The sequence below is a fragment of the Gymnoscopelus microlampas genome (assembly GCF_963454915.1).
Source record: "Gymnoscopelus microlampas genome assembly, chromosome: 5".
In the NCBI taxonomy this organism is placed as follows: Eukaryota; Metazoa; Chordata; class Actinopteri; order Myctophiformes; family Myctophidae; genus Gymnoscopelus; species Gymnoscopelus microlampas.
The window spans coordinates 10,450,744-10,477,622 of NC_139942.1; the positions used below are offsets into that span (position 1 = coordinate 10,450,744).

The 26,879-nt window shown below is 42.9% G+C and overlaps 1 protein-coding gene across 1 annotated transcript in view; it reads left to right on the forward strand.

Annotated features, from left to right (window-relative positions):
- The window catches only part of lamc1 (laminin, gamma 1), an 80,088-nt gene that overhangs the window by 23,716 nt on the left and 29,493 nt on the right, over positions 1-26,879 (forward strand). Inside the window, exons 2-4 of the mRNA XM_084056511.1 lie at positions 16,927-17,231; positions 23,464-23,594; positions 25,015-25,181. Coding sequence (XP_083912637.1) covers positions 16,927-17,231; positions 23,464-23,594; positions 25,015-25,181 — 603 coding nt within the window. The remainder of the gene's footprint in view (positions 1-16,926; positions 17,232-23,463; positions 23,595-25,014; positions 25,182-26,879) is intronic.

A 26,879-nucleotide genomic window follows, 5' to 3' on the forward strand; every position in this document is an offset into this window, starting at 1 on the left:
CTACAAGCTCTGCGAGTGTATAGTTCGGCTATAACTTAAAGTATGAAATCGGGCTGAAGTTGTTGAGCTTTTTATTCAGCATTAGTAAATAAAAAATAAAGGATTACACATACAATATCCCATACAATATTTGTGTTGTTTGTGTTGTATGTAGATCAGCTGCTAATGTGTACAGGTATAAAGTGGTTAAACAGAATTTGCCGTTATATTAACAAATTTAGCTGGGGACCCCCTGGAACCCCCTCAAAGACCCCTGGGGGACCACAAACCCCACTTTAAAAACCATTGTTATAAGGATATTTCAGACGGATACGAATACTTGTGTGACTTGAGATATCTACGTGCTCACTGGCACAAAAAGTTTGAAAACCCACTGATCTACACCCCCCCCCCCCCCCCCCCCCCCCCCTCTCTCAAACACAATCGCCTAGGGGTTTTACTACTATTAGTTTTATTATGATTATAATTAAGATGCATTCCATTATTATCTTATCAGTTCAGCTCCACCCGCAACATTGTGAGGTCAGGAAGGATTCGTTGTGGAATGTTTTATAAATACCTCCAACCAACCTCCTCCACCCTGTCTGCCTGTCTGTCTGCATGTCTGCCTGTCTGTCTGTCTGTCTGTCTGTCTGTCTGTCTTCCACCCTCCATCATACTGTGTTGATGAGGATGATTCAGCTAATAATCAGCTGAATCATGCTTATCCACACTGTGATGAGTCATCGTCTATGATTTAATATGTGGTGGGAAAAGTACTTGCATGTTTTACTTAAGTAAAAGTATCAATACTGCAATGTAGAAGTATTCTGTTACAAGTGAAATTCCGGAATTTGAAATGCACTTGAGTAAAAGTACAAAAGTATTGGCATTAGGGCATTCACGAATAGTGATTTTTAGTATTCGAATTATTCGACCTATAAGTATTCGAATATTCGATTAATCGATTTGATTATAAAAAATAAAATAATAAAAAAATAAAAAATAAAAAAAATAAAAAGTTTTTTTTTTTTTTTTTTTTTCAATGACATTGATGACTGGACTCAAGGAATGCGAGTTGACGTCACACCAGAGCTCACAGCTGCGTGTCTGCTGCAGGAAAGCCACTAAAAAAAAAAAAATCTAGAAAAAAAAAACAAAAAACTTTTTTTTTTTTTTTTTTTTTTTATCGAATAATCGAATAGTGGTTTGATAGTCGAATAGTCGGTTTGATAGTCGAATATTCGAATATTCGATTATTCTGTTAATGCCCTAATTGGCATCATAATGTGCTTAAAGTACCAAAAGTACTCATTATGCAGACTGTCCCATTTCAGTCTTCAAATGTATACAAATCTTAGCAGATCTAGCTCACAATGCGTCGATGCGACGCATTGTGAGCGTGTAGATCGGCTATTTTCAAATGGCCGAAATGTATATAGGGCTGAAGTTGTTGAAGTTTGTTTTGTAATAATAATCAATCTACAAAGTAACTACTAACTAAAGTTTTCAAATACATGTAGTGGAAAAAAAGTACAATATTTGGATCCGAGATGTAGTGGAGTAGAAGTAAAGGTATTGGAAATTGGAATTACTCAAGTAAAGTTCAAATAACCCAAAATTGTACTCAAGTACAGTACTTAAGTAAATGTACTTTGTTACTTTCCACTACTGGATTTGATTTAATGAAAACTACACCACTTAATCGGTGTCGTGCCATCCACGTCTGTCTGGAGACGACTAGCTGACGTTTTCTAGACTGATTCAGGGATGAGGTTAACAGTTTAGCACACTTGTCAACATAACAAGCAAACAACAGTACGGACAATGCGGATTTCCCTCAGATAACGCGTCCTTCCTGAAACCTGGTAGCTTTCATGTCAAGCTATAAGCTAACAAAAGATCTGTATGGCTTTCTATCAGGCTATAAGCTATCAAAAGACGTGTGAGCTACTGAATTCTATCAGCTGTGTGTGTGTGTGTGTGTGTGTGTGTGAAAAACAAACAGGACCATTAAGCAGAGGCATTCCTACAGCGTAGAATGTAGTTATCCATTCACAGTGCTTTTAATGTATAACTTCTGACCGCCTTACCTGTCGTTACTCTCAGGCCTTAAGCCTGAGAGAGTCTTAGGGACACAGGGATTTTTACCGTGTGAAGTTTTGATTTAGAATAAGCGAATAACAGAATATGGTGATGGTTGCGGTTGTGGTCATGTACGTATGTTCTAATATAGTGGTTTTCAACCCTTTTCATGCCAAGGACCCCTAAATTGATTTACATTTGGCCGCGGACCCCCATCTGAAAATGTTTCGTGCCAGGGACCCCCCAGAAGCAAAGATTTGAGTTCAAAATGCTCGCTTTAAAAAATATATGTATTCAAAGATATGCGCGCATTTTCAAGATTTTTCAAAAATAGCAGATCTACAAGCTCATAGCGTGGCACTCGGTGCCACGCTATGAGCTTGCATATCTGCTATTTTTGAATAGCCAAAGCTAAGTGGTTAAAATTATGGTGAGCTAATTTTGCTGGGGACCCCCTGGTACCCCCCCAAGGACCACCGGTGGTCCCCTGACCACTTGTTGAGAACCACTGTTCTAATAGTTGCACTGGTGGAGGTGTTGGCAGTATTGGGGATACCGTACTGAGAGTACTGGTAATGTGTCCGTGTTGGTAAGGTTTTTAGGTGTGATTAAAAGAACAGAGTTGTAGCAGACCTGCGGTTTTCTGGGATTTCGTTCCAGATTTGTTGTGCATAAAAACCAAAGACTGCTTCTCCACATTTGGTTCTGATTCTAGGGACAGAGAACAGACCGTTCCCAAATTACTTCAGAGGTCTGGGGTTTTCATGGAAGTCGCACAAGTTCAGAAATGTATTTTTTGGCCCTAAACCAATCAAAGCTTTAAAGACCAACGGTAGTGTTTTGAAGAAAAAAAAAAGATTCTTTGACAGACAGGGAGCCAGTGTAAAGATTTAAGGACTGGAGCGATATGCTTCACTATCTTTCTTCTTGGTGATGGTTGTTGGGTTAATGTTAGTTGTTTGATGAGGGTAGGTTGATAGTTGAGTGTGAGTTTGTGATGTGAGTTTTGACTGAAGCTCAGAGTAATAGGGCTTGGCAATTAATAGGGCTTGGCAGTTTTGATATAGTAAATATATCATAACGGATGTTTGAACCAATAATCGTCAATTATTTATTTTATAGCAAGGGTTTTTGGATACTTTTTTCTTCATATATCAACAGATTGACATGAAAATATTCCAATACATTTTTCATATTTGTTATACAATGGTGGTGTACAAAAATAGCGATGTACAAGCTCACAACACATCGCAGCACCGTTGTGAGCTTGTAGATCTGCTATTTTAACAAAAAATAAACGTTAATCGTAACCCATTAAGACCTGGAACGCATCTGTGTCACTGTAGATTTCTTTGGCTATTCAAAAATAGCAGATCTACAAGGTGTAGCAGATCTACAACTCAGGTCTTAATGGGTTAATAGAATCATATTGCCCAGCCCTATGAAGCGGGTGGGAGTAGAACGAGGACCACCCTCCGCTCCCAACTGTGGACTCTGAGACCTGGCTCAGTAGCAGCTGGACACAACCATCAGTTACAGTAGTTGAGTTGTAACAAATCCCTTTTACAGGACTGTGTCTTTCTTTTCCATTTTAGATCCATTTTAGGTCTTATCTTTTAATACGTGGAACTAAAGCGGTCTACATTCCTCAGTTGCCATCCAACTACTTCAACTACATTAAGTTAATAGGTGTAAAAAGTGGGTGCAATTATTATATTGTTATTACGGGAACAGAGAAAGAAAGGATAAAACAAAAGTCAAATCACAAGAAGACACACCGTCAAATTAGGGCTGTTAACATTCCTCAGAAATGAAATTAGAATATATTTGTTTTTATGTTTATTTGACAGGGACAATACAAAAAAAACAATGTATCAGGTGCTCGGATCAATAAGATTTTTTGTTTTGTTTTTATAACTTGATACATTGTTTTTTGTATTGTCCCTGTCAAATAAACATTACAAAAAATAACTTTTTTAAAATTGGATATTCGTTTTTATATTCGAATATTCATTTCCCCCCCATATTTGAGGAATATTGAATATTCATTTACCAGCCCTACGTCAAATATACATCATTTGGATGATGGTCAGAACAGAAATAAAAATGGGGGCTGAAATGCTTCTACATTCCTTATGTCGGTCTCAGGGGAAAGGCTGATATTTTTCCAGATGATATTTAGTTGGAAGTTTTGATACGTGTGACTGATGGCTTCCAGACTTCATGTCTTAATGTATGATGTAAGTTCAAGCTGAACATGGTGTCCGTGTGTGTGTGTGTGTGTGTGTGTGTGTGTGTGTGTGTGTGTGTGTGTGTGTGTGTGTGTGTGTGTGTGTGTGTGTGTGTGTGTGTGTGTGTGTGTGTGTGTGTGTGTGTGTGTGTGTGTGTGTGTGTGTGTGTGTGGGAGTCACACAACACTGCAGATGTTTTACATATCTTCCTCTCTCTGCAGATGGAAGAGACGATTATGGGGGGGACAAATGTAGAGAGAGGGAGGGAGGGCGAGAGAGACCAGAGAGAGAGACAGAGAGAGAGCGAGTGAGCGGTCATGCCCACACGTTAAAAGTCAAAGCGGTCATTGTTCATTTCTCCGTGGAAGAATGTGATGATGTCATGGGAGGAAATTTAATTGGACCGGGCCCTGCGCCGTCCCCTAGCTGGACATTCCCTAACCCCAACCCCTAGCCCGTACCCTAACCCGCTGTCATCCTCTGACGGAGGCCTGGGCTTCAAAACCACAACGTTGTCATGTCGAACGACTCCGAAATTAACCCGTTCAATCCGGGAACGCTTCCGTGTGTCATTTTAGATTTGAGCTATATAACCATCATTTTATACTTTGGCGTTTCAAAAACAGCAGATCTACAAGCTTATAGCGGCACCGAGTACATATATTACATAACATTTTTAACTCAAATCTTTGCTTCTGGGGGGTCCCTGGAACAACATAATTTGATAGGGGTCTGCAGCCAAAAACATAGATTTAAAAAAAAACGTCCATGTCAAGGACCACCCCAAATGATGTGTTTGGCCGCAGACCCCCATCTCGAAATACTTTGTGTCATGGACCCTCATACAAGATATGTGTTGTTAAAATGTTTCACAACTTTTTCACATTTCTTCCAAGATGTTGAGAAAATGGCTGATTTACAAGCTCACAACGTGTCCCACCGCGACGCGTTTTGAGCTTGTAGATCTGCTATTTTTTAGATAGCCGTTGCATATGGTTTAAGTGGTACTCATTTAGCTGGGGACCCCCTTGACACCCCTCCAGGACCCCTGAGGGTTGCTTAATCACTGTCGACCTAGCCTCCCTATTTTGGGTATTTCTCGTCATTATAGGCGAAGATTCTATAATGGGCGTGGATCTACAAGCTTGTAGATCTGCTATTTTTGCCGAATGTTTGCCGCAGAATAGGGTTACCCTAGCTTTGAAATGGTTAATGGTTTACGCTCATTCATCGGCAGTGTTTGGGCTGCTGTTTAGATACCTTGAGGTCTTGTGGTTTCGTTGTATTCTTAAAGGTCTGAACTGGTCCTGTGTTTTCAATAGCGGCAGACTAAACAGGTTACGCTCAGTCTAAATAAATACGTGTGCAATCAAGCTTTGCATGTGTAAAGGCCGAGGTTTGATCATTGGTAGAAGTAGTCACATTCTTTACTTAAGGAAAAGTAGTTATACCACAAGGTAGAAATACTGTTACAACAAATAAAAGAGCCTGTATTAAAAAGAAAATCAATACAAGAGCATAATTACATTATTGGCATGAAAATATACAGAAGTATGCAAAAGAATAGCAGATCTACAGCAGCTTATTTTGGAATATCCGAAGTATAAAAAAGGACTTAAGTGGTTAATATATGTGTTGTAATAATAATCTAAATCTACAAAGTAACTAGCTAAAACGGTCAAATAGTTTTAGTATAAAGTACAGTATATGTCTGAGATCTAGTGTATTCACTGCGTTCAGGTGGTCACGGAGCAACGCCCTTGAAGCAATCAGCTTTGTTTGTTGATGCTCCGTCTCCACGGATGGAAATGAGTCCTTATCTGCTTCTCTGTCTGATGCTACGCTGAGCTTTATTGGCACGACGATGACGCACAGAAAGAAGAAAACTAAAGAACATCTCCCATCAGATGATACAAGAATGAAAATTCAATATATACGGTAACAAACGGCATGTGATGCTATTAAAACTCTTCTCTTCCAAATGTGCACACAGGCGGATAGATCAGTGATTCTCATACGTTTTAATTTCAAGGACCCCCATAACTCTTTGAGAGTGGACTACAGATGGAACCAAATGTACCCATAAGGGTCCATTTGGTTAACACCACTGTAGGGGTTCATTTGTGTTGTGTGTGCCACCAGGATGTGTGCTGTTGTGGCGTTTGTGCGGTTCCCTCGTCCTCTCAGAGGGACTTGCTTGTAGCACTAGGTCAGTGCATTTGTTGCTCACTGTGACTCTGTGTGGGTTCTTGTTACTGGCTCAGTTTGGTCAAGTGGTCGAAGTGAGCTTGTAGATCAGCTATTGTCAGTATGTTTGTGCAACACCACCGCACGACAAACTGATTAATTAACCAAAAAAAAACAAAAATAGCAGATATACAAGCGCATAGCGTGGCACTCGGTGCCACGCTATGAGCTTGTAGATCTGCTATTTTTGAATAGCCAAGGAAACCTTAAAACGACAGAGATGCTTTCCCGGATTGAATGGGGTGAACATAGAAATGTATGACGAAGTCTTTACCATAGAAATGCATGACTGAGACATGCTGGCAGCTCAGACACGTTCTATAGAGTGCGGACACGGCCCCTTTAACTGGTTCTTTGTCTTCAAACATCCCATTGAAATGAGCAGAGAGAGAGACATACAGTACAGAGAGAGAGAGAGAGATGCACAGAGTTTTCCTTGAATCCAACATGGTGAGAATGTCAAGGACGGTACAGACGTGTCAGCCTGTCCCCCTCTCCAGGGTTAGTTTGTCCTGCCGTGTCTTCCTGTTTTGTCCAGGAGGTCTTTCTGTGTTCAGTTGCATTCCACTCTACTCGCATGTCTTCAGTGGTGTAAAGTAACTAAGTGCATTTACTCAAGTATTGTACTTAAGTAAAATTTTGAGGCACTTTTACTTTACTGGAGTATTTCCAATTGTCTATACCTTTACTTCTACTCCACTACATCTCAGAGACAAATATTGTACTTTTACTCCATTAAAATTATTTGAAAACTTTACAGATATAAAATTATTACATTATAAAGCATACATTAACCACTTTAGCCCTATTTTATACCTAGGCTATTTGAAAAGCCGATTTACAAGACGTCTTGCACTTGCTCAGGCAGATAGACCAGCGGCCGGGAGGCTGAACCGGTGACCTTTGACCTGACCCAAACCTCAACCAAAGTGTCGTGCTTGAACATGAACCCATAGCAGATAATAAACATCTCCATAGAGTGTAAATCAAGCCTGAGGTTAATGAAAGCCAGGGCAGATTTTGGTAGGACAGGGACAGACAATGGAGACACCCTGTTTTATCGCCCTACGTTTAGCACAGACAATGACCTCATCCTCTGGGGAAAATGAACATCTGTTTATTAATCCCCATCATCGTCTCGGCACCGGGCAGCCGGCCCGTGTCTAAAAACTGTACACGTCACGTCACGGTCCCCAAATGTTCTAGAACCTGTGCAGTGTGCACGTGACGACGGGATTGGTCCCAGGCGCGCTCCGCTCGTTTCATCCAGAGTGCCAGGGCGTTGTGAGCTATATGTCGGCCATCTTTGAAATGTTTTGAATAGGGCTTAATTGCTTGTATAAAGTTCAGTTAGAGTTTATTTTAGCATCTATCAAAAACTAATTTGTTTATTTGCTTATAAGTACAAGTTTTCTCTATTAGAAACTTATATCAAATCGAATTTAATTCATCAAAGTTTTTCTACAGAAACTCTACCAGGAACGGCATCGATCGGACCCAAAAAATGTGTCCTGGGTCGAGGTCTAGTTGTGGAAAAGGCTGTTGGTCCCGTTGTTTGAATAACTGTGTTCCTGTGAGGTTTCAGACGAGCTGGGACATGTTGTAACGTCCTGCTGGCTGTGTGTGTGTGTGTGTGTGTGTGTGTGTGTGTGTGTGGAAACTGTGCTGTAATGTCAGGACACAACATACTGCTGTCTGATGCTCACACACACACACACACACACACACACACACACACACACACACACACACACACACACACACACACACACACACACACACACACACACACACACACACACACACACACACACACACCACTGGTTTCATAATTCAGTGTTTCTCAAAGTGGGGTCCGGGGACCCCCAGGGGTCCTTGAGGGGGTTCCCCAGCTAAATTGGTTAACGTAGCATCAAAAGCAGTTTAACCACTTTAACCCCTATCAGCTATTTGAAAACAGCCTGTAGAGTTTGTAGATACTTACCTATTAGCCAGTGGTGGAAAAAGTATATTACATTTTTTTTAACTTAACCCATTAAGACCTGAGGCGATTCTTAAAAATGTTTTCTAAATCCTAACCGTTAAAAAATATATATTTTTTTTTTCAAAAATAGCAGATCTACAAGCTCATAGCGCGGCACTCGGTGCCGCGCTATGAGCTTGTATATCTGCTATTTTTGAATAGCCATAGAAATCTAAAGTGACACAGATGCGTTCCAGTTCTTAATGGGAAATACAACATTAATATTTATGGATGCATAATGGATGAATGTAATGCACATAGTAAAGCGCTTTGGATTAATGCACTGTATAAATGCTTCATTTACCATTTTTATATTCATGTGTGTCGTAGAGGACATTGTAGACTGTGTACGGTACAGAAGGTCGTGTACTAGTACTTAAGCTTCAAGATAAAGATGTCGTCTTGAACTCTGCTGTACGTTTTAGACGTTCAAGTTTGTGCGTAAATTGACTTTAATTTATAGAAAGTTCATGTCTCAACTGGACGACCTTGACCTCCCACCTCCTACATCTCACAGGAAAAAACTCCCAAACACGCACACGCACACGCACACACACACACACGCACACACACACTCCTGTCTTGACATGGCCTGGCTGTCTCCTCTCCACCACCCCCGTCCCTCTCTCTCTCCATCTCTCTCTCCCTCCCCTCCCTCCCTCCCTCTCTTCCTCCCTATGTCTCTCTCTCTCTCTCTGTGTCAACCAGCCCAGAGGAAGCACATTCCATCCAGTCCTGTCTGACTCCCCTCCCCCTCCTCACACTAGTGTCTTCACTGCTATTTTACTACTATCACCACTACTACTACTACTCTTATAGTACAACCATCTATCACTACTATTTAGCACAACTATCTACTACTATCACTGCTGCTACTACTACTAGGGCTTTTAGATTATCATTATTTTTTCAAAAATAACTGTGTACATTCTTTTTTTAAATCAAAGAAAAAACTTTGAAGAAGTAGTGAAAATAGCAGATCTACAAGCTCACAGTGCGTCGCATCGCGGCACATTGTGAGCTTGTAGATCTGCTATTTTCACTAGTTTGTGTCCCGGGGAGATATTTATCTTTTGGGTCTCACGCTAAAAGTTTGGGAACCACTTTATTTAATATACTACTACTACTACAGGAGGACCTTGACTATACAATACTATTTAAAGTATGCAGGTGTTCTTTTCATTGGAAAGCCCCTCTGACAGGGTGTGAAGGGGGCTCAGAGCTTCACAATAGCAGATTAGACCTGCCTCAACCACGCTCACTTAATTAAACTGGACCACAGCAGAGTAGAGCTTCTATGAACGTGATTAAATATTTGCCCAAATGCATCACATCTATTCTGAGACAAAGACGCCCCCCCCGCTCTCTCCTATCCAGTGTTATTCGTGCCGTGCGGTGTGTGTCTACGTAGGTGGTGCACCTCCTACTGGCTCTGCTGTCACGCCGCAGTGTGTCTACGTAGGTGGTGCACCCCTGCCGGCTCTGCTGTCACACCGCAGTGTGTCTACATAGGTGGTGCACCTCCTACTGGCTCTGCTGTCACGCCGCAGTGTGTCTACGTAGGTGGTGCACCTCCTACTGGCTCTGCTGTCACGCCACAGTATGTCTACGCAGGTGGTGCACCTCCTACTGGCTCTGCTGTCACGCCACAGTGTGTCTACGTAGGTGGTGCACCTCCTGCTGGCTCTGCTGTCACACCGCAGTGTGTCTACGTAGGTGGTGCACCTCCTGCTGGCTCTGCTGTCACACCGCAATGTGTCTACGCAGGTGGTGCACCTCCTGCTGGCTCTGCTGTCACGCCGCAGTGTGTCTACGTAGGTAGTGCACCTCTTTCTCCTAGCTATGCCTTGGGTTGGCTCTCACAGTCAGTTTGCTTGTTATCAGTTCTGGGCTCTGCCAGCCTCATCCTTCTCTCTCTGAACTTGTCTGTGACCTTTTGGAAGGCCTCCAAGAGGTCCACGGATCTGATGTGGTCCCCACCATGTGACTTAAAGTCACAACTACAGTATATAACCGCTTTAAGAGTCACTAATAACTTATTTAACGTATTAAACGGTTGTTCTATTCTGTAACAATGTAATGTTGTTAGAGCACAATGTGCTGGTTTCATCTCGGAAAAGAACGGTTTGTGTGTTTCCTGCACATCAGTAGGGAATTGCTCCTATTCATGTCATATCCTGTTGTATTCTTGGCTGGAAATCTGTCATCTCATTCTCCACAGTGTATTTTTCTATCATCTTTTACTAATGTATTCAAGAGGGGTTTTGATCCCACACATACAGCTCTTAGAACCAGGAGTTGTTCTTGTTACATGTAGATACATTCATTGTTTCATTCATTACTTACATTCTTTCATACATTTTGATATATTTTGTATTTGATACGTTGCACAATGGACTGTGTACACAGTACTGTCACACCATTTATTTATATTAGATATTTGATCCATTATTTAGCAGCATGGTGATAACACTGATATCACAGTGCCATTCTTATGCACAGTTTATGCATATTTACTGTTGTCACTCCATAAACGTATTCTTTATTATTTGATGTAACTTTGTACGACGCACAAAATTTCACCCCGTCCTTATAATACCTGGTGTAAACTTGTGATGTGACAATAAACTTCATGTTGAACTTGAGCTAGAATATTATGAACTGGGGACTCATTATATAGTCGTCCCGTTTTCGCTGGCAGCAGTGGCACCCTATTACACTATTACTCTGGCAGTTGTTTTGGTTCGGCTCTTGCCACTTGCTCTAGCTGTAGCCTACCTCCAGTGTTTCATTGCTGCTATGACACTTGTCTGACTGACAGCTGTTATTGTTTATACTTATAGAATCACCAGTCTTGGAGGTTAACGGCAGACTAATATGACCCTTTTTACCAGGTGCTCGAAGAGCGCCGGTCTACAGACAGACTGGGTACTAGTCCGACACCTGAGTGACACCTAATTGTCATTGGCTGTCCTGGCTGTCCTTCACTCCTTTAAGCCAATGGCGACACGAATGGGGAGCCGGCACGCCCCCCCCCGCACTAACCGTGCTCCGCTCTGCTCCCCTCATTCACACTGCTGCAGACAGTGTGAATGCTAGTGCTAGCGTGCTTCATTAGACCTAGTTTGGCTATTAAGTTATTATTTGGCCATGTTCACACTGACTTCAATCTTCGCTATTGTTGGGAAGACCCGTGTGGTGTCAAAAAATTTTGCCACCACTTATATAAAAAACATTATAGCGTTTAGCGTCGCAGATTAATGTTGCCAGGATTGGCGAGAGAAACAAGCAATCCAAAAAACAAGTAATCAGGTCTATGAAAACAAACACACACACACACACACACACACACACACACACACACACACACACACACACACACACACACACAGAGAGCACCTGGTAGAATATGACTTTTCAAGTAATTTCTTTCTTGTTTGATTTCAATCGGGTTGTGTTGCCAACTTCCCACATTATTATTGACTGACACGTACCATGCAAATTAATTGAGTGAATGACAACCAACCGGAAGTGATGCCCATAATCTGCGCGCTCTCGGCTCCCCATTGAGCTTCCTAGGAAACTCGTGGATAAGAGAACATGTTTGATATATCCGCGTCCTCCAGAGAACAGAGTCTCTACAGACTGTGTAGTCTTTTGTCTCTGTCTCGGCTCCCATCTGTCAAATTCTTGTGCTTCTCAATAAAGCATTTGTTCTATAAGGAGACGCTGAATTCCCCTTATGAGTGTTCTGATGGAAGGACCGTGTCCATGCTAACCAGGACGGAATAGACTGGTTCCACTGCGGAATAGACTGGTTCCACTGCGGAATAGACTGGTTCCACTGCGGAATAGACTGGTTCCACTGCTGAATAGACTGGTTCCACTGCGGAATAGACTGGTTCCACTGCGGAATAGACTGGTTCCACTGCGGAATAGACTGGTTCCACTGCTGAATAGACTGGTTCCACTGCCGAATAGACTGGTTCCACTGCTGAATAGACTGGTTCCACTGCTGAATAGACTGGTTCCACTACGGAATAGACTGGTTCCACTACTGAATAGACCGGTTCCACTACTGAATAGACTGGTTCCACTGCTGAATAGACTGGTTCCACTGCTGAATAGACTGGTTCCACTGCTGAATAGACTGGTTCCACTGCTGAATAGACTGGTTCCACTGCTGAATAGACTGGTTCCACTGCTGAATAGACTGGTTCCACTACGGAATAGACTGGTTCCACTGCTGAATAGACTGGTTCCACTGCTGAATAGACTGGTTCCACTACTGAATAGACTGGTTCCACTGCTGAATAGACTGGTTCCACTACTGAATAGACTGGTTCCACTGCTGAATAGACTGGTTCCACTACTGAATAGACTGGTTCCACTGCTGAATAGACTGGTTCCACTGCTGAATAGACTGGTTCCACTGCTGAATAGACTGGTTCCACTGCTGAATAGACTGGTTCCACTGCTGAATAGACTGGTTCCACTGCTGAATAGACTGGTTCCACTACTGAATAGACTGGTTCCACTACTGAATAGACTGGTTCCACTGCTGAATAGACTGGTTCCACTGCTGAATAGACTGGTTCCACTACTAAATAGACCGGTTCCACTACTGAATAGACCGGTTCCACTGCTGAATAGACCGGTTCCACTGCTGAATAGACCGGTTCCACTGCTGAATAGACTGGTTCCACTGCTGAATAGACTGGTTCCACTGCTGAATAGACTGGTTCCACTGCTGAATAGACTGGTTCCACTACTGAATAGACTGGTTCCACTGCTGCAGATCCTAAAGTAAATCTGCGGTTGTTTTTGGGTGAACGTCACGGCCAGATGACAAAGTCTATAAACGAGGCTCTTCTCATGGAGAACACCTGCATCCATGACTCCTCCTCTTCCTGTCTGAACGTAAACGCTCTCTGCACTGAACCAACACACGCTGTGTGTACTGTTAATAAGGACGTGTGTGTGTGTGTGTGTGTGTGTGTGTGTGCATGTGTACTCATACATACTTGTATTACTGTACTTGAGAGGGCCAAATGGTTGTTTTAGTGTTGGGCATTAGACATTTAGACAAGTTAGGTTTAGGGGTTGGCGATGGAGTTATGCTTGATTTATACTTGCTTGCAAAAATAGCAGCAAGCTCACAAAGTGTCACGCTTTGATGCATTATGAGCTTGTAGAGCTGCTATTTTCAGCTTTAGGCATGGGGTGTCCAGAAACTGTAAACAAAATTGCATTAATAAAATCACCCGCCTAACATGTTGACGTCCTCGCAAGTAAAGCAATACAAGCGCGTGTGTGTGTGTGTGTGTGTGTGTGTGTGTGTGTGTGTGTGTGTGTGTGTGTGCTAAGACGAGATGAGATGTGAATGACAGACTCTGTCCCCTCTCTTTACACACAGCTCTGTGTGTCGGAGCTTTGATCTCACAAGGCTGGAAGCTTCCGGCCTGAAAAATGACCCCAATGCCAGAGTCTCTTAACCACAGGGCTTTATACTAGGTCCGCTCCTTTTTTTCCCTCTACACCAAAATCAACTTTGCCGAAAATAGCTCATCTACAAGCTTGTAGATCTCGGCTATTTTAGGGGTTTTTGAAAATCGGTTATTTTATCAAAATCTAAAATGTACCTACAGTATAGTCATGTTCAACATATAGAAGGTTCATTTCCATGGATTGATTGATTTGATCGTTTTTTTTTATTGCAGTAATGCACATACATGAGCACATATCTGTACATATATGTAACATAATATGAGTGTTGGTTAAAGATGAGTGCAAAGATGTTTGTCTGCGGAGAAGTTAGTTTCATACCATGTTTTATCAGAATTAAACTGTTCTCAGAACTAGTCCTTTGAAAGATTATAATCCATGACCCACAGACACGGTGTCAGTTTCAACCCAGTGGGACGATCGCCCGTCTTTATAATTCTTTACAAACATGGTTCACGCCCCGCTGTAAAGATAAAACACACCGCTTGATATTAACCTTGACACACACACACACATTTTTATTACACATATGTTTGTATCACTAAACTTGTGAGGACATAAACATTTTACAATGCCATTTTATAATTATTATTTGTTACGTTTATTGTGGGCCCCCTGCAGCAGCGAGCACACCAATGTTCTCCTCACTATCCTACTATAAAGTCTGTCTGGAACCATCTTTTCTCCTCGGTGGGTTGACCAATTGATCTGAACTTGTACACTGGCATTGACCGTTGGTATGAGGAGACAGTGACAAAGGCATTTTGAATGTGTCCCAAATGTAAGCAGTTTTTCTTTCTTTTTTTGCGTTTTTGTGAACGGTCCTCGCAGCCCATAACCAGGTTCTCCAAGGAACTGCACCTTTCTAGTTTTATTTTGTGCCATTTTTAACGTCTTAACCCATTAAGACCTGAGGCTTTAAAAAAATAGAAATCCTAAGTTTTTGGAGAAAAAAAAAACGTTTTTAAGATTTTTCAAAAATAGCAGATCTACAAGCTCATAGCGCGGCACTCGGTGCCGCGCTATGAGCTTGTATATCTGCTATTTTTGAATAGCCAAAGAAATCTAAAGTGACACAGATGCGTTCCAGGTCTTAATGGGTTAAAGTGTGAATTATACTTTTTGCCTGTGTCGCAAACCTAAAATAGCAGACCTACAAGCTCACACAAGTTGAGCTTGCATGTTGTCTTGTACGTGGTGCTGGCACACACAACTAGTGCATGTAAGTCAGACGTGACCCTAACCCACCTAACCTCAACCTGAAGCTTTTTCCTAATTGTGAGCTTAACTAAGCTTAAGGGAAAATTCGACTCTACAAGTATAGAAATGGAAGTACACGCTCGCGCGCACACACACACGCACGTGGAGCTGCAGAGTGTGTGTCATTGTTTCCTGTATGACACGCACACATCAACATGACTTCACCTATATTTGCGTTGGGCACGGATCCATGTCTGGGCCTCTTGTTTTAGCAGCACCTTGTTTACACAGCGAATTCCAAGCCAGTACAAACACCCACCCACCCCACCACCCCCCCTCACCCATACCCCCCCACCCTGTGGAGAGATAGTGTCACGGTGACGATTCTGTCAGGGGTTCTGTACTAGCGCCCCAACCTGCTGAGACACGACAAATATGTTTAACATAACACGAGACCTCACAGAGCCTGGAATCCTATCCTACTACCATATTAATTCCATAACATTGTTACTGTGATTACATTACCTGCTACCATCACGTATTGAATATGCACGATTTAATCGGTCATCATATCTGTATCGGCCCTTTTAAAAACGCAATATCGGTGTCGAGCCGTTATCAAAAGAATCGGTTTCAGCCGATATTTTATTATGATATTTATGTTTGAATGTGAAGCTGAGAAAAAAAAGCTTTTGTGACGATGAAGGCTGCAGATTAAATCAGTGTTTTCTGGGCAGGCTTACAAAGGGTTTTGCTATTAGGTTTGGCGCTATGCGTTCCTTACTGCCTTGGCACCCCTCTCCGCCAAGTGAATCCAATGGTGTTGCTCCCCCAAAAATAGACAATCTAAAAGCATCACGACACATTGTGAGCTTGTAATCTATTTTCGGCAAGCAACGCCGTCTGATTTAATAAATGGAACGTATCATTAGCCTACTGTGTTGATGTGTGTAACCCAAGTTGATGGAGCTGGTTCAAAAGTTCTGTTTATTTCCAACACCAACAGCTAGAAGGACTCCATGTCTCCGTGTCACGATGTGACGCATCGTGAGCTTGTAGATCTGCTATCTTCAGCGCATGACACCGGCACGCAATTAACCCATGCAATCCGGGAACGCACCTGTCATTTTAGATATTTTTGCCTTTTTTTTTTTTAAAGGGACACTTCACCCAAAAAGACAAAAACAAAAACAAAAGAGACAAAAACAAAAAAATATCCATGAATTCAAGTCTCCATGGGGTGACTAATCCATTGAAACAAAGTTTTTAAAGTTTCCCTTTAAATCTTGAAAATGTGTGCAAATCTTTATAAATATAAATTTTTTTAAAGCGAACATTGTAAAATATTTTGTTCCAGGGACCCCCAGAAGCAAAGATTTGAGTTAAAAATGTTCGCTTTAAAAAATATATATATTCTAAGATTTGCACAAATTTTCACGATTTTTCAAAAATAGCAGATCTACAAGCTCATAGCCGCGCTATGAGCTTGTATAGCTGCTATTTTTGAATAGCCAAAGGAATAAAAAAAAAATGACAGAAATACGTTCCCGGATTGAACGGGTCAAGCATAAATGACCCTTTGGGATCCGATCCAACATGAAAACGTTCAGTCGTTCGTTGTGTGCTAAACATGTTTTTCCGTTACGTTCCTTGCAGGTAAGGCCTTCGACATCACCTACGTGCGCCTCAAGTTCCACACCAGCCGCCCGGAGAGCTTCGCCATCTACAAGCGGACAAGCGAGGACGCCCCCTGGGTGCCCTACCAGTACTACAGCGGCTCCTGCGAGAAGACCTACCAGAAGCAGAACCGCGGCTTCATCCGGACCGGCGAGGACGAGATGCAGGCGCTGTGCACGGACGAGTTCAGCGACATCTCCCCGCTGACCGGGGGCAACGTGGCCTTCTCCACCCTGGAGGGGAGACCCAGCGCCTACAACTTTGACAACAGCCCAGTTCTACAGGTAAATAATGAATAATAATGTGTTAACCCATTTAGACCGGGGAAATAATCTGTGTCATTTTTGAGTGGTGCCAGTCACTCCTACACCGTCCGTTTGAGCACGGCCTCAACAGCTGCAGCTGATTGCAACACAAGGATGCAACCAGTTAGACTAATTCAAAGGCACCACTCTCTTCACACTGGGTGAGATTTTTAGGTTTCTTTGGGCTATTTGAAAAATAGCATATCTACACCGCGCTACGAGCTTGTAGAGCTGCTATTTTTTTTTTTTTTTAAGATTTGTGCAAATCTCATATATTTATATATTTATAAATATTTATATATATATTTTTTAAAGCAAACATTTGTAACTCAAATGTTTGCTTCTGGGGATTCTACAAACGTCTTCTAAATCCTAACAGTTTTCTGAAAAACGTATTTTCCTTGACCCAGCAGCAAAGATTTGAGTTACAAATGTTCCCTTAAAAGAAAAAACATGTATTCAAATATTTGCACAAATGGTCAAGATTTTTGAATAGTGGAATATAATAAATAGCAGATCTACAAGCTCATAGCGCGGCACAGCTTGTATATCTGCTATTTATGAATAGCTAAAGTATGAAATACCTATGAAGTGGTTACACAGATGCGTTCCCGGTTTGAATGGGTTCATTCCGTTTTCAGCTTCACGCAGGATGATTTCTGCCCAAGTGGTCCAGACTTGAGCGCATGGGAGGAGCAGTTAGGGGGTTAGGTGTCAGGGACACCTCGACACATTGCCCGGGGCCGGCAATTGAACCTAGGACCTTTTTTTTCCTTCCAGTTGGCCTCTCTACTCATCCAGCTATGGCCGCCTAATAAGACACATTTCATTGACATCATAGGGGTAAAGAAGTGGTTGAAATAGTTTTTCTCGTGGCTGCTCCTTCATTTGTATTTTATTTATTTTTTTCACGAGAAGGGAGAAGTTGGAGAGAATCATCTTTATTCTCACATTTAGAGGTTTAAAAGAGATTTTTTTTTTGTTCAAGAGAGAGCTCCGTTTGTAGTTTTTGTGAGAAGAGAGAGGATAGACAATAGGGTTGAGCAGGAGAGGGAAGAAGAAAAAAAGAAGTCAAATATTCAAGATACAGGTGGGGTGTGTAGTAGCAGGTATGTACATGATGTTTAGAACATTAGCATTGTATGCAGGTGTGTGCATGTCCCCTTTTAGGAACATTAGCATCAGGTGTGTAGATTAAAGAAAGTGGCTGCAGCAGGTACAGTGTTCCTAAGGTGCAGTTCTGTTCAATAGACCAGTTGGTGCAGCAAGGGAAGGGGCTATAACCACATGTTCACACAGGTATAATTCACTTTGGGTGTATAAAAAAAGAAGAAAAAGCGGGAGAGAAAATGGGCATCCATTGTAGTTAAGTACAGTACTTGGGTAAATGTACTTACTGTACATCATCTGGTTTCTAGTCTGTAGACAGTGTTGAACTCGGTCGTACAATTCAGGTCAACATGGTGTCTTCTCCATCACCGCACGCACGCACGCACGCAGGCAGGCAGGCAGGCAGGCAGGCAGGCAGGCATTGGAAAGTGTTTTTGCAGGGCTGATGTTGTTGGATTATATCTTGTTTCCACGCTGGACACTGACAAATTTTATTTGTGTACGGTAATCTGTGTGTGTGTGTGTGTGTTTGGAAGCTGGGGGAAGGTTATAGGAAAGGAAGGAATGGGCTCTATGCACAGCAGCCATATTGGAAAGAAATTGGGCCTCTTCAAGTTCTTACTTCCTTCACAGGTGTTACCAATGATACTAATGAAGGCTCTGTTCCATTCTGGTCAAACAGAGTCAGGGTGCTGATATTGTGCATGTGGGCTCACTAGAAACACTAGTGGGTCTCAAAGTGTGGTCCAGGGACCCTCATGGTTCCTTGAGAGGGTGTAACTCTGAGATTTGTACACTCTCAGAGTTATGGGGGTCCTTGAAATTAAAAAAGGTTGAGAACCACTGTGCTACACTAAATGGAACAGAGCCTTCATTAGTGTCATTGGTAACACCTGTGAAGGAAGCAAGGAAGGGGCCCAATTTCTGTCCAATATGGCTGCTGTGCATAGAGCCTATTGGGAGGAAAGAAGGGAGAGAGGAAAGGACAGAAGGTGGACAGGAGAGGAAAGAACGGGGAGGAAAGGAGAGAGTACAGAGGTGGAGAGGAGATCAAACTGCAGCTGGTCAGTGTGAGGCTACCAAGTGTTGCAACACGTTGGTAACGCCCCCAGATTTCCCACTACACCACACACACACACACACACACACGCACACACGTACACACACACACACAGTGCTACAACAGCTGGACTACTTGCACTGTTCTTGCACTGTTCCAACTGCTCCTGTCATCCTCCCTCTCCCTCCCTCTCTCTGTGACCCCGCCCCCCCTTCTCTCTGATATTATCCTGGTGTTGGCAGGAGTTTCCAGAACTCATGAAAACAGAATGATGTTCATTGCTTGACCCCAGTGGGCTGGTCAGTGTAATAAACCAGTCACACAGGTTTAACTGTTAATGAGTCCGGTTTTAGATGTGTGAAGACATCCTGACCTTTAATGAACACCTTTAACCCATTTGTCATTTTAGGCTATTAAAAAATAGCAGATCTACAAGCTCATAGTGTGGGCGCCATGAGCTTGTAGCTATTTTGAAAAATCGCTACAAGTTCATAGCGCGGCACTCGGTGCCGCGCTATGAACTTGTGGATCTGCTATTTTTGAATAGCCAAAGAAATCTAAAAATTACATGAGATGCATTCCCGGATTTATTGGGTTAATACCAGCTTCATGTATGTATTTTAATATTTTTTCTCGGGTACGACACCTACTGGTTGTCACTTGCTACTGCCCGAAGCTCATAAGCCCACTATCGTTGCTGGACAAAACGGACATTCCCTCTTGTCTCGAGCGGTAGATATTTGGTCGGACAAGTCGTGGGAGACCCGCGGGTTCAAATCCCGGGTGTTGGCGCTGCAGTTATCCCCTGTCAGTCCGGAGAGGGCGTAAAACGTACGGATAGTGAACCTTCTAAAAAAAGTCCCATTTAGGCCCGGTCGGCTGGCGTAGCCGTCTGGGCACGCGTGTCGCAGGTTCGAATCCTTTGCTGCGTGTCACTCCCCATCTCTCTCTCCCCATTTCCTGTCAGTCTACTGTATCTATCAACAGACAAAAGGCTGAAAAAGCCAAAGAAGATCATAAAAAGTCACAATTAGACACTTTTTGTGCGAGAATCACGTGTTGTGTCTTTAACCACTTAAACCCCAGCATTCGTATTCTGGGGAGAACGTTCAACTCTACAAGCTTACAACGCGACTGTATAGAGACCTGCGGGACTCCGCTCAACAACGTATGGGGTTTCCCAGTCAGCCAGTCAGTGGGCCGTGTTGTGTAGTGTAGTGACATCAGTGAATCTCTCCTCTCTCTCAAACGAACACTTTTAGCCCCCTCGGCCCCCACACTGCCTTATTTGACTAGTTGGAACACTGCTATTTATACCTCTCTGACCCCAAACCAGCGTCACACGGCCTGGGATGGCTGGGTTTGATGCTCTCTGGCATTCTGTCTGTCTGTCTGTGTCTGGCTTGGATAAGGAGCTGGCCAGACTCCTGGGTGATGACGGGTCTAATAGGCTCTATGCACAGCAGCCATATTGGACAGAAATTGGGCCTCTTCCTTCACAGGTGTTACCAATGATTCTAATGAAGGCTCTGTTCCATTCTGGTCGAACAGAGTCAGGGTGCTGATATTGTGCATGTTGGCTCACTGGAAACACTCTGCTACACCAGTGGGTCTCAAAGTGTGGTCCAGGGACCCTCATGGTTCCTTGAGGGGGTTCCAAATAGAACCCTTACGGGTGTGTAACTCTGAGAGTATACAAATGGAACCAAATGGAAAGGGTCCATTTGGTTCCATTTGTACACTCTCAGAGTTATGGGAGTCCTTGAAATTAAAAAGTTTGAGAACCACTCTGCCACACTAAATGGAACAGAGCCTTCATTAGAGTCATTGGTAACACCTGTGAAGGAAGTAAGGCAGAGGCCAAATTTCTTTCCGATATGGCTGCTGTGCATAGAGCCTATCTTTGAGATGTTTTTAAGCAGTGGTTCCCAAGCCTTTTTTTTTGGTTCGAAACCAATAAGAGAAATTTGACTCCCCCGGGGACCCCACACTGGGCAAGAAAGACCTAGCCGGTTGAGTGTCTACTCGGAAGTGCTTGAATTTGGCCGGAAGTACCGCCCAAGGAAATGACGCCGACCCTTTACAAATCTGTTTGCATTCTCCGTGAATGAAACGAGAAAAAGGTACCCCAGAAAAAAGATTGTTTCCGGGGGATGTGCGTGCGACGAAAGTTCCGCCCCTATACACACACTCTGCATTATGTCGTGACCAGGCTTTTCTCCTCGCAGATGAGTAAGGCTGGAAACAAAGAGGCTACTGGGACCCAAACTAGTGAAAGTAACCAATCTACAAGTTCACTGTACTTTGCATCGTGACACGTTGTGTGCTTGCAGATCTGCCATTGCCGCTATTGTTTGGAAAATGTTTGAAAATGTAATTTTCATGACTATTATACAAAATAATTGTGATTATCTGAGATATTTGTGATTAGGCGATTATTATATAATAATTGTGCCAGGCCTATAACTGTGATATAACAGTTACAGTAACGGCTATGTGTTACTCTTGACAGGCTGCTGCTATACATATGTCAGGGCAGATTATCAGGCATACCCTGGACCCTGCCTGGCTGGCAGTTACATTTTTTGTATTTGTATTTTTATATTCATCTACTGGCCACTTTGTCTGCTATTAGCCAAAACGTTAAGTTTGTTCCTTGGAGTAACCGCTGCAATGTGGGCCTTGAAGCAGTGGTTCTCAAACTGTGGGTCAGAGACCCCAGATGGTCAGCTTAATGTGCAACATTGTTTTCTCACTCAACAGTAAACATACAGTATAAGTGTGTACTGGGTATCTGCACATTTCTAAAGTGACAATTTAACCTTTTTAATACCTCTAAAAGGAAAACAATAGCCTATTTGTCAAATATTAGAAAGAAAGAGGCAATAATTGTGAAAATAGCCGAACTACAAGCTCACAACGCCTCGCAACAACATTCTCAGTGGAACGGAGTCAAACTAAATGTAATGCCTCAACTCCTACAATAGGCTCTATGCACAGCAGCCATATTGGAAAGAAATTGGGCCTCTTCCTTACTTCCTTCACAGGTGTTACCTATGATACTAATGAAGGCTCTGTTCCATTCTGGTCAAACAGAGTCGGGGTGAAACACTCTACGCTACACCAGTGGGTCTCAAATTGTGGTCCAGGGAAATGGCCCTTTATGGGTGTGAAACTGAGAGTGTACAAATGGAACCAAATGGACCCGTGAGGGTCCATTTGGTTCCATTTGTACACTCTGAGTTATGGGGGTCCTTGAAATAAAAGGTTTGAGAACCACTGTGCTATACTAAATGGAACAGAACCTTCATTAGTATAATTGGTAAGACCTGTGAAGTAAGGAAGAGGCCCAATTTCTTTACAATATGGCTGCTGTGCATAGAGCCTATTCTGAGTGCTTGTCAGGGTGGGGGGTCCCCAGTTCAAATATATTTTGAGGGGGTCGCTGCCTTGAAGTACAGCTGAGTGACAACAGGCAGACTCTTGTATGACTAGACCTGTCAACAATAAGACAGACCCCACTATATCTACATGCTAATACCTGATCATGAATGATCACTACATGATAATATCTTCTTTTTTCTTTTCTTTGTTGAGAAAGGCTTCTTTGCAACTTTGCGACCCATTTACACCAGAGAATTTTGGCACATATACGCACACGCGCACTTTTAGAGCCAGTTCTATTTTAAAGCCTGTGTATGCGGGACTCGCGTATCCGCACGCCTGGTGTAGCCGGTATCAATGATATCAATTGGATCTAAACAAACCGCGCTGTACGCGCCGCTGTAGCTCGGCCGTAATGAGTATATTGAGCTGATTGTCTCATCAATGTGTGTTGACTGTTGAGACCAGCTTGGAAGTATTCTGCAGGTTTTTCCTGCAGAATACAGGTGCAGGCCCCCCCCCCCCCCCGTAGTACCTCTGCGGACCCCCTGTTGATGGGTTTAAATTGCCTTCATAAAATCAATGTCCTAAAATGTTGATGTCCTCACAGGTATAGTAATACAACCGTGTGTGTGTGTGTGTGTGTGTGTGTTTCAGGAATGGGTGACAGCCACTGACATCAGGGTGACTCTGAACAGACTGAACACGTTTGGAGACGAGGTGTTCAACGACCCCAAGGTCCTCCAGTCCTACTACTACGCTATCTCTGACTTCGCCGTGGGAGGGAGGTGAGACACCTGTCTGTCTGTCTGTCTGTCTGTCTGTCAGTCCTACTACTATGCTATCTCTGACTTCGCTGTGGGAGGGAGGTGAGACACACACCTACACAAACCACTGGAACCATTCTGTCCATCTCTTTCTCTCTCTCTCTCTCTCTCTCTCTCTCTCTTAGGAGTGCATCATTGTAGATCTTTTAATTTTTTTGCATGATGTATGACAAAGTATAGAATAGGGCTTAGGTGTTTAATCAGACTAATCGAATAGTCAATTATGAAAAATCTATTCGACTTTTTACACGCTTAGAAAGACAAATATTCGTTGATAAATAATCCCAGAAAACACGCCTGTCGATTATATAAAGTAATCGATAGAATAAGATATATAATAGAATAAGAATAATCCCTAAAAAGATAATTGATAGTTGCTGCCCTACTGTCTCTCTCTCTCTGTTTCTGTCTCTCTCTAACATGGAGCAGATTTCCATTACAGCCCTACATTCCTAACATTCCTGTCAGAGTTACACCCCCCCCCCCCTCCACACGCCTCCCAGCTGTTAGACTGCCCCCATGGAGAGTTCAGGGTTCACTCCTGGAGGACCAGTACAACCGTAGTCTGTTACTGTTGTACTGGAAGCTGACCAGTAACGCCCGCAGTCCGATACTGTTTGGATATCGTCGCTGTCTGGTGAAATGTCCAAAATGGACATAAAAAAAAGAACTATTGATTCAATATTTATAAAACCCCCACACACACTTCACCACTGTCAGTATCTCAACATTTTTCAAAAGTAAGACGAATGAGAAGCTCACAAAGTGTCGAATAGGCTCTATGCACAGCAGCCATATTGGAAAGAAATTGGGCCTCTTCTTACTTCCTTCACAGGTGTTACCAATGATACTAATGAAGGCTCTGTTCCATTTTGGTCAGGGTGCTGATATCGTGCATGTTGGCTCACTAGAAACACTCCATTTTGGTTCCCAAATGGCCCCTTATGGTGGGTGTGTAACTCTGAGAGTGTACAAATGGAACCAAATGGACCCGTAAGGGTCCATTTGGTTCCATTTGTACACTCTCAGAGTTATGGGGGTCCTTGAAAATAAGACAACCACTATGCCACACTAAATGGAACAGAGCCAATAATTAGTATTATTGGTGACACCTGTGAAGGAAGTAAGGAAGGGGCCCAATTCATTCCCAATATGGCTGCTGTGCATATAGCCTATTGAGGGCTTGTAGATCGACTATTGATCGACTACACTGTCATAAGACGAAAAAACACAAACAGTTGAACTATGAAGATTTGAGGTTTCTCCCCGAAAGAGACGATATGTTATTATGCAACCCTATTATACCTCAATACTCATCCTAGCCTGATGACTCTCTCTCTCTCTCTCTCTCTCTCTGTTCTCTGTTTGTGTGTGTGTGCAGGTGTAAGTGTAACGGCCATGCCAGTGAGTGTTTGAAGAACGACGCCGGTGTAAAGAAGTGCAACTGTAAACACAACACGGAGGGAGACGACTGCAGCCGCTGTCAACCGTTTTACAACGACCGACCATGGAGGAGAGCCACCGCCGAGAACCCCAACGAATGTTTACGTAAGTATGCGCACACACGACAACACACTAGTGGTTCTCAAAGTGGGGTTCCAGGGACTCAGGGTTCCTTGAGGGGGTTCTAAATTGACCCTTACAGGTCTGTAACTCTTGACAGTATACAAATGGAACCAAATGGACCCTATTTGTATACTCTCAGAGTTATGGGGGTCCTTGAAATTAAAACGTTTGAGAACCACTGTGCTACACTAAATGGAACAGAGTCTTCATTAGAATCATTGGTAACACCTGTGAAGGAAGTAAGGCAGAGGCCGAGTTAAGGGGGGGGTCTGTGAAATGTTTACGTTTGAGAACCACTGCTCTACACAAATACACAATACACTACACAACCGCTTTATAACAACCCTAACGACTGTTTAAGTACGTACAACTACACAACCCTAACGAATGTTTAGGTATGTACTAGTGATTGGAACTATCGTTCATTTCAGTGACTCGAGCAATTTCGTTCCTGTTCGCAAAAAAAAAAAGATCAGTTCCAAATGATTCGTTCGCCGTTCAGTGCTTCCGGTTCAGTCCAACCTAGGTCGAAGCTTTGGTATTCATTTAATACATTATCCTGCATTGTTGCTATGAGTGTGAGGCCTTTTTTTCACTTTTACGCAACAACTACACAACACAACAGCACAATACAACCACACAATCCCCATATCTCTCTTTAGCTGGAGAGACAGAGAGAGAAGGGGGGAGGAGAGAGAGACGGAGAGAGAGGGAGACAGATTGATAGAGAGAGACGGAGAGAGAGGGAGACGGATTGATAGAGAGAAGCCGTGGAAGTTGAAGACAGATATCAGTGGAAAGAATGTGATTTTGAAATATCTGTCAGTGTGAGATACAGTTTATACTGTTGCACAATATAAACCGATGCACTATAAACTGATGTAAGATCAGTTTACTGTTGCACCATGCAAATGTAACCGGATCAGTCAAACAAACAGCATGAGATAGTTGTAACGTGTATATCGTGGCTGACCCTGGAGGACGCTGGCTTTTTCAAACAGACATTTGAAAAATGTGGTTCCTGGCAGGTCAGACATCCACAGCCGAGCGCAGATGCATGACTAACTGGATCGAGAGGCCAACTCCCACAGTCCTCTCTCACTGCTAATCCTCCTCCTAAGACCAACGTCTGGAAACATTACACCGGGACCGCACATAGACACGCTCTTATCAGCGGCGGCTATTATTCTAGCCATTATTGTCCCCATTAATCGAGAACATTTTCCAACGTGGGAAGGAGCATGTATTCGATCACTTGAGTCCCATTTTTTTCACAGTGTCGCGTGAAAATAGCTGTTCTACAAGCTCACGTTATGCGATGGATTTTGAGCTTACTGATGCCGTTTTAACTTTAAACTTAACATTTTATTTTCTTCATAATTTCATTTTTTTAAGTTCTTTTGTTCAAATTGATGACTTTTTCCATAAGCGATTAGTTGGATGAACTTGTTGCGCCTGTGTTCTGGGGTGCATGGTATGTGAGGGTTATTGTGTCAGCGTTGTCAGTTCCACACACTAAACAACATTCCTGCTGTGAACCACCGGGGAATTTCTGATCGTGAAATATACTCAAACAATAATATTTCAACAAGTCGATATTCATAACAAACTAATGTGTCAATATTGTGTTTGTTTGTGTGTGTCTGCGTGCCTGCGTGTATGAATGTGTGTGTGTGTGTG